This window comes from Gymnodraco acuticeps, unplaced genomic scaffold (genome assembly GCF_902827175.1).
Source record: "Gymnodraco acuticeps unplaced genomic scaffold, fGymAcu1.1, whole genome shotgun sequence".
Lineage (NCBI taxonomy): Eukaryota > Metazoa > Chordata > Actinopteri > Perciformes > Bathydraconidae > Gymnodraco > Gymnodraco acuticeps.
The window spans coordinates 430,380-445,795 of NW_022989947.1; the positions used below are offsets into that span (position 1 = coordinate 430,380).

A 15,416-nucleotide genomic window follows, 5' to 3' on the forward strand; every position below is an offset into this window, starting at 1 on the left:
TTTTTCTGTGCGTGAACTTGGTTTCTGGCAGCTAGGGCTAACAGACTCCCTTGTTAACAGAAAATCACCACATATACAAATTAGGACTTTCTGCCTCGCAAACAAGACTAAATATTGTCAAGCCACATTCTAGGTTGATAACTTTTTAAGATAAGTCTGTGTTGACCGTCTTCATCATCCAATTTTCGAAAGGCCACGGTTTTCATTGTGTCCTGTGTTCTTTTTTTCCAATACAGGAAGGTTTCCAATGAAAGCGTTATTTCTTATTTTCATCAAATCCCATACTAATACCAAAACCAATCATATGTTCTCACAGTACGGCTTTGGCTGTACAAGCAGGTCTTAGCAGCATGTTGGTTTGGCATTTGTTGACTAGAAGTCAAATATATATGGCAGACATTATCCGTTAAAAACACATGTAAAGGTTGTCAGCAGTTACTTTGTCCGGGATCCTCAGCAGGCACATGCACCCTATTGGACACCTTTAAAGCTGCATGGACAGAATCTGGGCATATACACGTCTTCCTCCGTATTTTTACTAAAAGACATGTGGCACACACAGCAGAGATGAGAAAGTGGAAGAGGCATCTGCACGCTAAGGTGTGCTCAGATTAAACAAGAAGGAGAGGTCTGATTAGAAATGCATGGAAAGAGAGGAGGAGGAGGGAGAGAGGTATAAAGAAGGTGTGTGTGTGTGTGTGTGTGTGTGTGTGTGTGTGTGTGTGTGTGTGTGTGTGTGTGTGTGTGTGTGTGTGTGTGTGTGTGTGTGTGTGTGGTGTGTGTGTGTGTGTGTGTGTGTGTGTGTGTGTGTGTGTGTGTGGCAATGAGACTGAATCCTTGTGTGAATTACACTGCTGAAGAAGTGCATTAATAATAGATCAATTCTCCCTTTGTTTGTGACGTAAACGTGATGAGTGGGCCTTGTAATTGGTTAGTTTAATAACTGGCGAAAAAACAAGTGTTCTGTGCCTCATTCAAACACACACATGCAATTACACACCACAGAAGCATGCTGAAATTGTCAGACACTGGAACACACACACACAGATACCACACTCATGTCAGGGAGGCATTCAAACTCTGGCCTGTTTAATTTAGGTTTGGCAGATTATAGTAATTATGTTGAAGAAAAGAGTTTTCGAGAGCAATTTGCCCTTTTTCCGTCCTTGAAAAATGAAACCGTGCTAGCTGAAGGATAATCATATTCACATTTTTCTACAGCTTGGAAAATATGTTTGCATAAATGTTGTGGAAGCATTGTTTTATGGCAACAATAATCTCTTTGATCATCCAAACCACACCCATAACTGTAAACCATCCTTTGTATTGAGGTGCAGAGCATGGTCATTATGTGTCTTTATGTGTTTGCGTTTGTGTGTGTGGCAGCAAATAGAAGCAGAGTGAAATTAGAAACACAAAGTATGTCATTGAACTGCACCTCTAGCCCCACTCTCTGTTCAGCAGTGCCTCTGAATAATGTGTGTGATGGAGAGAGGCGACTGTAAAGTACCCATGAAATTAAGACTCAGAACAGAGTTTCCTGTGTTTCTATGTTGGTGCAATGACAATGCAAACTGTCCTTGAAATTAAGATGTAGACCTGGAGACATTCCTGTGTGCCCGTGTGTGTGTGTGTGCATAACGTGTGTGTGTGTGTGCATAACGTGTGTGTGAGAAAGCAGAAAGCAGGGCTCTGAGTATTCTCAGCGTACTCCGGAGACAGGGGAGGGGGATTTGAGGAATCTTTCGAACACGCTGACAGCTTGTCAAGGCCCACCTACGTCTGTAATGAATTTCAGCCTTTTGTGGTGTGTGTGGTCCCTCTGCACTGATAAGCCCTGGCACTAATACTGTTAAGTGTGTGTGTGTGTGTGTGTGTGTGTGTGTGTGTGTGTGTGTGTGTGTGTGTGTGTGTGTGTGTGTGTGTGTGTGTGTGTGTGTGTGTGTGTGTGTGTGTGTGTGTGTGTGTGTGTGTGTGTGTGTGTGTGTGTGTGTGTGTGTGTGTGTGTGTGTGTGTGTGTGTGTGTGTGTGTGTGTGTGTGTGTGTGTGTGTGTGTCATCCATATGCACATTGAGGTATTTCAAGTATTCCTGTTTTATGGTTATTTATATTATCTATCTATTTTTTTACAATAATAATTCAGCGTTTGCCCCACAACATCATCAGGTCAGGTTGGATAGATGGTAAAAAAAAACTCAAGATATCACAATTTTTATACTTTTTTTAGGGTGACAACGATCCATACCGAACTTTAAACTCCATTGACCTGATTGGAAATAGTTTGTCCCTTTCCTTCACAGGTGCCATTTGTGTGCAGAAATATTTACTTTGACACCATAAGTACATTTGAGCTGATAGTTCTTCTGCTCTACTGTTCAAAATTCTGGACTTTTACTGAATCAAGTTTCAAAACCTCCAAATTCATTCTCATCTTGTGTAGTCTTGAAGGAATAATATATAAAATAAGTTCCCTGCCATCAAACACTGAATCTACACACACACACACCAACACACACACATGGTCGGGGTTGGCATGTATCTTTGTGCCTTGTCATCACATGCTCCGACTGAGCTCTAAATGTCACTTGTCTCTCTCCGCTTCATCTGCCTGACTCATTCTCCTTGGTGTGTGTGTGTGTGTGTGTGTGTGTGTGTGTGTGTGTGTGTGTGTGTGTGTGTGTGTGTGTGTGTGTGTGTGTGTGTGTGTGTGTGTGTGTGTGTGTGTGTGTGGGTGTGGGTGTGTGTGTGATGGACACAGCGTTGTCCCTCTGTACGGCGCTTGCAAGCACAATGATGCTCCCTGCATGGATTTTTTTTTTCTGACATTTTAGAATTATGTCCCCTCTCTTTTCATTCGTCCTCTCCCTCCCTCCTTCTGCCTTTTATCCTCTCTCTCTTATCTCCCCTCTCTCTTCTATTTTTCTAATTCCATCCCCCTGATCCATTTTTATGCCTCACTGTGCCCATGCTTGTTATCTCGGGCCTTTCTCTTTCTTTTCCTGTTTGATCTCAACTTCTTAATTTCCTCTCTCATCTACGTCACTCGGCTCGGTTGGGGTTTTGCTCCCCCCCCCCTCCTCCCTGCTCTCTCTGTGATGGTTTTCATTGTTTCTCTTTTTGCGCTCCTGTTTCGATCTTATTTTTCTCTTTCTTGCCATTTCTGATTTTTCTCAACCTCTTTCTCTGTCTGTCAGGAGCATTGTTTCTCCGTTTCAAACCCTCCTTTCTGTTATTTTCTCTCATTAATGTTCTGTATTCTTCTTCTGCAGCTTCTCTGGAGTGCACCCCATCTTCACCATAAACCGACAGAGGACGACTACCCAGTCAAAAAAAGAGAACGAGGACATCCACCGCCTTGGCCCCAGAACATCTGCCCAATATGTGATCGCCAGGAACAATCTCAGCCCTCTATCACCTTTGGTCTTCATCTTTATCCGATCTGGGGGAAAAAACTCTTCTTCCAAGCCACTTCTGAGAAGCTCCCACAGGTTCTGACTCGCAGTCCAAATACTCCTTACAGCTTCCTGGAATCTGACCAATAGTTTCCATTGCAGGCGTACCGTCTCCATTAATTTCTGACCTTTCCAGAAAGACCTTCACGAGCCCTCTCACGCTATAACTCCCCCACACTCCTCTCAGAAACACTCCCTTTTCCTCAAGATACACTCAGCCAAGCCCTTCCAACAACAATTCAGACCCAAGATTTAACATTTGCCTTGACTGGCTTTCCTTAAAGCGTTGTTACACGAGATAATCTCTGCATTATACGTGATTAATAGACATTTTCATGTGTGTGCTTATTGGCTTTAAGGGAAACCTACCCTACCCTTACAGTAAAAAGTAAAGTTTCTAATCCACTCCTACATGCAAACTTAGTCTATCTACTGTTCGTGTTATCTTAGGTCCTTCATTGTACCGAAGTGTGTATTTCCTCCCATGAGTACTATTTGTGCTTGTGCTGAGCTTCTGCCTTACTGAGAATGTTCAGTAGTTGCAAAATAATGACTATACACAACAATACTCCTCTCCGTCCCTAATTCTTCCTCTTCATCTCTTGCCGACCCACAATTGTAAACGTATGACCAATTAACACAACCATTGTGTGTTTATGTGCTCTCATTCTGTGCATAGGTTCTGTAAAATATGTCCTGGTGAAGTATCCATATCGCTGCCCACTTTTTTCCCTCTATATATATTGTGGATCACTTAGGGTAGACATTATCCCTGAGAGAAACTTCACTGTGAAAACAAACAACAGTTGGGGAATAAACAATGAACCTGGCATCACATTAGGTACGGTTGAGTTGGCTCCTCAGAAATGAACGCCATCGTTATGAAAAGCAATCTGAAGGAGATGAAGCAAAAAACGGGATGAACTGAAGGAAATTCCCTTGGTGTCCCTAAAAGCACTGTGTTAGTAGGTAAACCGGGAGAAAGGGAGTGGCTGAGAGGAGAAAAGGAACAGGCACAGCAGAAGGGCTTCGAGATGTTTCCACTTGAAACTCTGTACTGCTAATGAAGAGAGAAAGAGAAGAAAGACACATCACAGATAACAAAAGAAGAAGCTTTTTCATATCCTCCCCTCTGTTTGCTGACTCTTTTATTGCTTTGTCTGCTTTCCATCTCATAGCTTGAAACCATTTTTAGATGAGATGTATTGAAAATAGTCTAGAAAGGAGACGTGCTGTGCGCAAAAGCTCATCATAAAAATGTTGTCTCTTTCAGTCTATTAGAAAAATACAATATATTCTATTCATCTCTGTTGAAAAACTCCAAATCTCTGCTGTCAATGTGAATAATGGCCACTCACTGTTGATATTATTGGTATTTTAACTGCACTTAAAAGCACATGTGTCTGTCGCCATACAAAACAGCTGTTACCATCATCAATTTATTTTATATGACTGTAAATACATATAATCCTGAAGCCGTTATAACGACCTCGCAATATTTGATGCTGAAATGTGATAATCATCAAAAGCTCACATCCACGCCGGTGTAGCATGAGTTGTTGTCATGGTTACAACATATTTTCTCTTCCTGGATGGGAGCTGTCAATCAGCAAAAATAGCTGCTGCGGTTGGAGCCAGGAGGAAAAAAAGGGGTCAGCAACAGCCCCCAAGAGCCATTGGGTTTTAATGGTATTCCATTTGTACACTGGCCCCTCTGTGTCCAGCTATTCATTGTTTGGATAGCAGCTGTAGCCTAATGCAGCAAGGACCCGTGAGCAGATTGAATGGTATTGATCAGGTCTTCGGACATACATTTGGTCTTCCAGAGTTGTGTGTGTGTGTGTGTGTGTGTGTGTGTGTGTGTGTGTGTGTGTGTGTGTGTGTGTGGTGTGTGTGTGTGTGTGTGTGTGTGTGTGTGGTGTGTGTGTGTGTGTGTGTGTGTGTGTGTGTGTGTGTGTGTGTGTGTGTGTGTGTGTGTTGTGTGGTGTGTGTGTGTGTGTGTGTGTGTGTGTGTGTGTGTGTGTGTGTGTGTGTGTGTGTGTGTGTGTGTGTGTGTGTGTGTGTGTGTGTGTGTGTGTGTGTGTACACACAGTGGCATAGGAATGGAGTTGTTCAGGCTAAAACACAAGTGGCTATTTCATGGTCGGCTGGAGATGCCATGTCCATGTCTGTCAAGGCCACAAGAGAAAGGAGTGGGGGGGCTGAAGATTCTGTTAAATTGGTATATGTCCAACTGTCGATTTCAGATTGGAAGCTGTCAATTTGTGACCTGGAAGAAATGGTTTGCAGTCGTAAAAGGTTGGTTGACCTGGCTTAATGTATGCTAATGACCTTTAGCAGGAGCCCCTGACTCTAATGTTATTATTTTCATTAATATGATGATTTGTAATTGACGATGAAATTGTAAAAAATTATACATGACCTTTTATTGGTGTCAAAAGAAGACGTTGGCATTTTAGTAAATGAATCCAAAGCCAATAGCCTGTTAGCTTAGCTTAATTTAGCATCAAAACTGAAAAAATGGGGAACAGCTAACAAAACATCATGCCCTTTTGTTCTAATATCTCTGACGAAATCCAAGAAAAAAGGAAAATACAACTTTTTGAACCCTCTTTATTCACTTTCTTGCCACCAAGAAACCACTTTTATTTGTATTCATTAAATATAAAGCTACAACCAGCAGTCGAGAAGCTTAGCATAAAATAAACAATGGCTTTGTCTAGAGGTAATACAATTTGCCACACATTTTTCATTCTTAATGCGATAAAAAAACGTAGGGAGAAGATGTATATTGATACTTTTAGACCAGCGGTTTTCAAAGTGTGAGGCGCGCCTCCCCGGCAGGGGGGATTTCAGGGAGGGGCAGCGTGAGAGAAAAATAACGAGAAACAGTGAAATCTACCTAGTGAACTTCAGCTAACTTTATACGAGCGGCAACATGGATCGATTTTTTGTGAAGTTACCTAAAGTGAGAGAGGAGACAGCGTCTGGCAGAAAACGGAGGAAGTATGACCACGATTATTTGAAGCTAGGATTTTCATGGACCGGTCCTGGCAGGGGCGGACTGGCCATCTGTGTGTTCTGGAGAATCACAGAACGGTCGGTCGTCAGCGGGCCTTTGACGGCCTGCTCGGTTCGCTGACGGCCGGCACCGGCCCTTTATTTTTATTTTAATAATACTTACTTTGATCAAAAGCAAATACCGGTCAAGGCTGCAGCCAGAGGATGATCTGCGTTTATTCCTGTCTACATTGCATCCACGCATCATCCGCCTGTCCGCATCAAAGACGCAAACTCATTGTTCCCACTAAAGTAGGGGTGAGCGTAATAAGGAGGCAAAGTTGACCTTCAGTGTGTTGCCGGGAGCATATAAGGATTTATCCACGATGCTGAAAATGTAAAAAAAAAATTAAAACGTAAAGATTAAAAGGTTTTAAAAAGTTGTTGTTTAATGTTTAAAGGAGGTGACGCTACTCAGCCAATCAAATCGGTGCAGTCAGTGAGTCAGCACGATAGATTCAAACACACACAGAGATGAGACAAGAAGAGAGAAACAGTCGGAGTAATTTCAAATGGCGTGCTCAAAGAAGAGAAAGGTAGACAGCGAAAACAGAGCATTTAATGAAATGTTCTCTTACTGGACCTCTTTGAAATGCAATTGAATACCCCTGCATTATAGCAATAATAATAATAGCAATAATAACTGGGAGGGGGTGCGCGGCTGTTCGTATGTTCTCTGAGGGGAGTCTCACCTTCCACAGTGTGGTTTGAAAACCCCTGTTTTAGACAAAGCCAGGTATAGTTGTATCCAGTCTATAAACTAAGCTAATCTACTGCTGACTACAGCGAAATATATTTAGTATTTATCTTCACATTTAAATCAATGAAAGAAATAACAAATATCCAAAATGAAAAATGTCTTTATATTTAACTCAAAACTTTGTCTGGATTTGGTCAGAAGTATTAAAATTGTGCACATAAGAGCCTGACAAAACCAAGGTCCATGCATTCCGAAAATCTTGTTGGAAAAGCCCACAAGGCTGACTTCTTATGATCTTACAGATACCAACCGCTTGCATTGAATTTCATCATATGTTTTATTGTGGCCCTGTAAAGAAAGTACTGTGATTGTGTTCTCACTCATTTGCCATTCTAAGCTTCAGTGTGATTGTAAAGGATTATTGAAAGTGTTGGTGTCCAAATGTATTCTCTCAAAGCCTCTTTGCAGCTAGTCTAAACTTTGGGTCAAGGCCTAAAATTGCTCTCCACTAAATAACAAATGTAACAGTGTGTTTTGGTGATCCCAGGCTGCAGCACTATAACAACCCTGGATGTATGCAGTCAAATATTGATTCTTTATTGTTAATCTCTAGAGAGTGGAGCAAGGGAATTCTCCTCCATGGGCATAGGAAACAAATCATTACAGTGTTTCTGGCTCTTGTATCCAGGTATAACCAGCTCGAGATTTGGCAACTGTGCCAAGATGTCCACTGACTTGCCTGAACTGGTTGAGCCCATAGTTTCTAGGTTTGGCATGCACACGTGGACGCTGATACACAGATACACAAGAAAATGGCAGGCTAACTATCACACACATTGCACAACAACTTTCAAACATGCTGGGACGCACGTTAGACAAACACAAACCGAGACCTACATACACAAGCATATATGGTGACACTATACATGCATATTTCTCATCAAATTCTCAGTCAGCCGCTCACAGGTTTCACAATAGTTATGCAAAAACAAACTAGAAGCAAACATGTAAGCAACAACGTTAAAACAATCCAAACCGAAGATTGAAAATCTACCTTTTTTTCTGCCGTGTTGACAGCATGTTTGTTTTTGTAACCAACAGGCATGCAGACCAAGACTTTACTCCCAATGTAGCTACATACTGTATAAGGTGCCTAATGATGGATATTAATGATGATATTGATATCATGAGTATATATAATAAAGATTAATCTTCATGTATACATTGTTCTCTGTTTATTCTTTGTGGGATTGGCCCTCTATGTTGCAACTCGTGTGTGTGTGTGTGTGTGTGGTGTGTGTGTGTGTGTGTGTGTGTGTGTGTGTGTGTGTGTGTGTGTGTGTGTGTGTGTGTGTGTGTGTGTGTGTGTGTGTGTGTGTGTGTGTGTGTGTGTGTGTGTGTGTGTGTGTGTGTGTGTGTGTGTGTGTGTGTGTGTGTGGTGTGTGTGTGTGTGTGTGTGTGTGTGTGTGTGTGTGTGTGTGTGTGTGTGCGTGTGTGTGCGTGCGTGCACGTGTGTGTGTGTGTGTGTGTGTGTGTGTGTGTGTGTGTGTGTGTTCTCGGCAGGCCCCTCCGGCTCCCTGGCTAAATGATGCACTGCGTGCTAATAGAACCGTCCTTAGGGCAGCAGAGCGGAAATGGTGGAAATCCAAACACCGTGACGACCTCCTAACCTATCAAGCTCTCCTCTCCTCTTTCTCTGCTTCGATCTCTCAGGCAAAAAGCACTTTCTTTCAAGATAAGATCCAATCTTCCTATTCCAATCCTAAAAAACTATTTTCCATCTTCTCCACCCTCTTGGACCCTCCAAAAGCTCCTCCCCCCTCCTCACTTCTGTCAAGCGACTTTGTTACCCACTTTGAAAAAAAGGTTAATGATATTCGCTCTTCTTTTTCTGACTCACCTTTACTCACCGCTGGGTCACCAGACCTTCCTTCCACCAACACACTAACCTCCTTTTCCCCTCTCTCTCCAAGTGAGGTTCTTACCCTCATTACCTCTGCCCGCCCTACCACCTGTCCTCTGGACCCTATCCCTTCAAACCTCCTTCAGACTATCGCTCATGATATTCTACCGTTTCTCACCCATCTCATCAACACTTCTCTAACTTCTGGTCACTTTCCAAACAGTCTCAAGGAGGCAAGAGTAAACCCTCTCCTAAAGAAACCCACTCTCAACCCGTCTGATGTTATAAACTACAGGCCTGTCTCTCTCCTCCCGTTCCTGTCTAAATCACTTGAACGCGCTGTCTTTAAACAACTCTCCTGTTATCTCAATCAGAACAACCTTCTGGATCCGCACCAGTCTGGTTTCAAGGCAGGTCACTCCACAGAAACTGCTCTCATTGCTGTCACGGAGGAACTGCACACTGCCAAAACTGCATCCCTCTCCTCTGTCATCATCCTGTTGGACCTGTCTGCTGCATTCGACACGGTGAATCATCAGATCCTCCTTCGCACTCTCCAAAAACTTGGAGTTTCTGGCTCTGCACTTTCCCTCCTCACCTCATACCTGAAAGACCGTACCTACAGGGTGACTTGGAGAGGGTCTGAGTCCGACCCTTGTCAATTAACTACGGGGGTCCCTCAGGGCTCTGTTCTTGGTCCCCTCCTCTTCTCCTTGTACACAAACTCGCTCGGATCAGTCATTAGCCCGCATGGTTTTTCTTACCACTGCTACGCTGACGACACCCAATTAATTCTGTCCTTTCCCCGCTCAGAGACCCAGGTCGTCGCACGCATCTCTGCTTGTCTAGCTGACATCTCTCAGTGGATGTCTGCTCACCACCTCAAGCTCAACCTTGACAAGACTGAGCTGCTCTTCCTCCCGGGGAAAAGATTGTCCAACTCTTGACCTGACAATCAACATCGGCACCTCAGTTGTTTCCCCGACTCAGACTGCAAGGAATCTGGGTGTGACCCTAGATAACAACCTGTCCTTCACTGCAAACATCGCTGCTACAAACCCGCTGCTGCAGATACACGCTTTACAACATCAGGAAGATACGTCCCCAGCTGACTCAGAAAGCGACTCAGGTTCTGGTCCAGGCTCTCGTCATCTCACGCCTAGACTACTGCAACTCCCTCCTGGCTGGTCTACCTGCATGTGCCATCCGACCCTCTGCAGCTCATCCAGAATGCAGCGGCCCGTCTGGTTTTCAACCTTCCTAAATTCTCCCACACCACTCCGCTCCTCCGCTCCCTTCACTGGCTTCCGGTAACTGCTAGAATCCACTTCAAGACACTGGTACTTGCTTACCGTGCTGCGAATGGATCTGGCCCTTCCTACATCCAGGACATGGTTAAACCGTACACCCCAGCGCGTGCACTACGCTCTGCATCAGCCAAACGACTCGTTGCGCCCTCGCTGCGAGGGGGACCCAAGTTCCCATCGGCGAAAACACGTGGGTTTGCTATCCTGGCTCCAAGATGGTGGAATGAGCTCCCCATTGACATCAGGACGGCAGATAGCTTGCACATCTTCCGGCGCAAACTGAAAACTCATCTCTTTCGACTCCACTTCGAGCGTTAGAACGATTAACGAAGCACTTTTATACCAATAAAGGACTGGATTACCTAAAGCCAGTTGAGTAGCACTTGAAATCTGTTTTCTTCAAGGTTGTGTCTTCCTGGTCGAATGTACTTATTGTAAGTCGCTTTGGACAAAAGCGTCAGCTAAATGCAATGTAATGTAATGTAATGTAATGTGTGTGTGTGTGTGTGTGTGTGTGTGTGTGTGTGTGTGTGTGTGTGTGTGTGTGTGTGTGTGTGTGTGTGTGTGTGTGTGTGTGTGTGTGTGTGTGTGTGTGTGTGTGTGTGTGTGTGTGTGTGTGTGTGTGTGTGTGTGTGTGTGTGTGTGTGTGTGTGTGTGTGTGTGTGTGTGTGTGTGTGTGTGTGTGTGTTCACTTGCAGCAGGCTGAGTATGCAAAAGTGATTACCTGTGACAGATGTTGTGCCTGAAGAGGTGTGACGTTGCAGTTTTGACTGCCTCCATCAGGCCTCTGGACCCTGCAGGAGACGCTTATTTTTCAGTTCAATGTAGCCAGAGTCAGGAGACAGTTAGCTTAGCCTTAACACGAAATAAGGAAAATGGCTATCCTGGCAACAAACAAAAAAAACTGTAGGTATAAGGCGTTTTTTACTGAGGGTTTAAGGTTCTTTAATCATTTTATGTTTTAATAATTTATAGGCTAGATGAGTTATAACCATGGTTATAACACAAGAGCTAGCTAAAAGGGCAAGTCTGCTAGAGGCAGATGTACACAAGTCAAAGGAATTCCACACCCTGGAAAACTAAAAGCTGTTGTCATACTGTAGATAGCATTTGACTGATTTGGGCTTTATTAAATGATTTATTAACAATTAAAAAAGCCATGTTTTATATAGTAGGACTGTACTAAAGAGCAGATAAGGTTACACTTTTGGAATACTATGCTTGTTTGAAAAATATATAGAGTAAAACAAAATTGCAATAAAGAAGGAGACGGCTTTCAACGTGTTCTTTTAATGACAGGAGGGAACTGGTTGCATAAGAAACATGTTCTTAATTCTGAGAAACTAATTATACCAAGGTGTAACTCCCACAGTGAAATTGATGCCAGCAAAGGCTAGACAAGCCGTAGTACTCCTGCTACACGTGCTGTGGGGTTGAGGTAACATGGGGAGGTGGATAACAGGCGTGAGGGATGAAGAGAAAGAGAGATATGACAGAAAATCGCTAGCACTCAGTCCCCTGCCTGCCTCTCCTGAGCCCTGCAACACACACCCTCAGCACTCTGGGCTCTTACCGCCTGCCTGCATGAGGTTTTTTTATTTGTGTGTCTGCAAAATCCCCTCCAATGTTTTCTCACTTTTCTGTGTCCCTCTTTCCTCTCCTTCACTTTTACTGCTCCACTTCTATCTATCACTTATTCTGTGTGAGCCAGCATCTGTTTCTTAAATATAATTTTCTCATCCATTCTCTGGTGTCATTTTATTGCTTCATAGTTTTCAGCCGTGTCTGTTTCTATAACCTTGTTTTCTTTGAGGCTGTGGTGGGCACTCCTACACCACTTTCTTATTCTTCATTCATTGGCGTTATCTTTCTCTTTTTCTCTATTTATGTAGCCTCCCTCTCTTCTGTCTCTGCATCATGCTCAAGCCTGACTGTTGCGCACAACGCTATGCATTCCCATCCTCCTTCGTCACACATTCATGTTGAGCACAAGCAGGCGGCTTTATGAATTAAACATCTGAGACTGTGCACACGCTGAGCCCCTTTGGAGTGTCAGGATGAGCACTGGTACTCAAATAGGGGGCTTTGGCCACACACCGTGAGTGTTCATATATGCGAGTGGATGTGAGTGTGTGTTTCTGGTACTTGACACTGTATCCAACATCACATAGAGCAGAAAGGGTTATCACATCTGTTTTCCTTCATGTTTCTTTGTCGTAGGGAGAAAGCGCAAGAAGCCGTCTTTAGTAGTGAATCTTTGCCACTTTTCAAAGTAAATTCTGTTTTCTCACACTCCTTGTCTTTCCCTGTGCCTTATCTCCCCATTTCTTATCTTGTTTGATTTATCAGTACGTGTTGTTTTCAACTGTTTTTTTTTGCTTTACCCCCTTCCCATATTCCCCTGTTTTATTCTCCCGCTTTCATATTTCAACTTGTATTCAACCTTTTTCCTTTTTGTTTTTGATCTTTGTTTTTCGTCTATATCCCTCCCACTCCTCCCCCTCCATCTCCTCTCTCTTTCTCTCCCTTCCTCTTGTTTTCACTGATCCTGTCAATATGACTGATACAAAAACCTTTCAAAGCAACTGATGTTGCTTTTTTCGCCGAGGATCGTCCCGGATCTCAGTGGGCTGTATGTGTCATTATCTCTACATGTGTCAGTATCTGGAAGTGTCAATCTGCCTCTTACATGTATGAACATACCGTATATTTGCCAAAGTGTGCACACATTTAAGTGGGCATCAGGAGAGTATCGGCTGCTGAGGAGGTTAGGGTTTTTGATTCAGTAAAGATCAAGCTGACATCCATCCGGTCGTGAACTCCCAGTCCCCTCTCTGCTCTGCTCTCATCTCAAAAAGACACTTTTTATGGGGTTTTATCTTACCAGCCTTGCCATGACCAGTGTCAGCATTGCAGAGGATAATGCGCACTTCCGTTCCACTGATTTACTGCAACCTTTCAAAGTTTAAAGGGGTCTTTTTCAGGTCAAAAAAGAAAGCTATAATCTATTGAATTTGACAGCCAGTGTACAGAAGTAAATAACGGGTACAAAAATGGGAAGACTCCATGTGAAACCCTTTTATTCAGTTCAGCTTTATTCTAAAGTAATGTTTATACCTTAAAATGCAGGTTATTTAAAGGTAAAGTTTGTACGCACAAATCAACACTTTTAAATAAAGTTGGTGTCAAATGATTTTGTGTTAAGTGAGATGGTTAACTCGTCACAATCCCTACAGATAATGTGCACAGTCAGCAGTTTCCCTCAGCTCCATAAAATGTTTGTGTCTTTCAGTCCACCTCGTTTTTCAGCCATAACAAGCAGTTTTTACGTCAAAAAATCATTTCTATGAACACTATTGAATCATTTGTATTATTTAACACAATTTGAATCTCATCGGGTAAAGGAGGTCTCAATACAGAATACTAAAGCTGGCGGGTCTAAGTTGGTAAAAACGTTATGAATTGCCTTGTACCCATCTTCTGGCAGACCATGGATGTACAGTATTAGGCACAAGTGGTATGTGTTTTATAGTAACCAAGGAGTCAGATAAGTAAGATGTCATGTATGTAGAGATAAAAGCCTAACATGTAAAAAGAAAAGTAATAAATATATAGATTCATTTTTTAAAGGTAAAGTAATTTCATACAACAGCGGAGTAGTTTAAAGTAAACGCTACAAAAAGATGAGCAAATGTTAATTATTGTTGCAGACAATTTTCAACCCCAATTTTTGCACCCTATAGTGACAATTAAAAAAAATCTATTTCCATTCATTAGTTTTCCATCAGTTTTTGTCCCCTTATAATTATATAAAGGGTTGGATACAGAGGCAATCCTTATTAGTAGGATCAAGTCCTTGTTTGGTTTTGTTGTTTTCACATGGTTTGTTGCTAAGTAAAAAAAATCTAGCTAATCACAAGACATTCATTAAGGTCATATTTTATAATAAGCACAGAGCAGTTTCTTTTCCCTTGCAATGGCAGACAGAACACAGCTTCATGGGGAGATAATATGAAGTGCTATTCTCATCAGAGCAACCAATTAAAGAAGGTGTCACATCTTTGTTAAGTCTGATATCTATTTATGTATTTCCTGTGATGCGCTAACATGGCTTTTTATTCTTTATCTTAACAGCTATTGTTCCTTAATAATTCCCTGCCTATTTCATTTTTGCCTCTCTCAGGATTAATCTCTAGCCCCTCTTTTAAAACTGATGTATTAAAATGAGAAATGGCTCTTCTTTGACGGGGGGATGTTTTCTGGTCAGCCTCCCACAGCAGCAGCGCAATCGCAGCTTAAAAGGTGACAGCAGGGATGCTACAAGCTAGCAGACCAACCCACTCTCATGGCATTTCGTGTTCACCAACACGACTTTTAATTTATTGATTCGTGTTCACCAACACGATTTCCCCCTTTTTTTCGTGTTGCACAGCACGATTTTAAAAGCAATGTTTTTCTACTGGTAATGTGTTTCGTTCCTGCAGCACGTCTTTTTCTCCGGTCAGGTCATGGAAGACCGGAAGCTGTGTGGTTCATAAAAACATGTTTTTACTCAATATCAAGCCACAATTATTGCTTTTATTTTAAATCGTATAATTTCGGACTTTTGTTGCCGTCTGTGAGGAAAATAAATGGGGCTCAGAGCCTCAGAATACTGAAATCTGTATTTTTTAAATCTTTTTTTCCTTCTAATTCGTTATTCTTTTCAAAATAACACACTGTTATTTACTCACCAATAACACACAATTATCCTTGCTTTTATTTATTGGTTTAATTCCATAATCTCGGGCTTTTTTTGGCGTCCGTCAGGAACTGAATTTCAAAATAAAAATAACCGGAAACAGACGTAGGCATTTCGAGCGATTACCCAAGATCCTCAGCTATGGTTTAAGCTCGCTGATTGGATGTTTTAGCCGCAATGCATGCTGGGATTTGGTGTTTATATGAAATCCGGAAAACATTTTAAAATAATAAAATAATACTTAATTCCGAGT

At 42.4% G+C, this 15,416-nt stretch overlaps 1 protein-coding gene across 5 annotated transcripts in view; it reads left to right on the forward strand.

Moving 5' to 3' along the window:
* The window catches only part of samd12 (sterile alpha motif domain containing 12), a 146,291-nt gene extending 141,535 nt beyond the window's left edge, over window positions 1-4,756 (forward strand). For all 5 annotated transcript variants that reach the window (XM_034210424.1, XM_034210425.1, XM_034210426.1 and 2 more), the window contains one exon: window positions 3,270-4,756. In XM_034210424.1, the coding sequence (XP_034066315.1) occupies window positions 3,270-3,495 (226 nt within the window). In that variant the 3' untranslated portion in view covers window positions 3,496-4,756. The remainder of the gene's footprint in view (window positions 1-3,269) is intronic.
* Window positions 4,757-15,416: the final 10,660 nt, after the last annotated feature.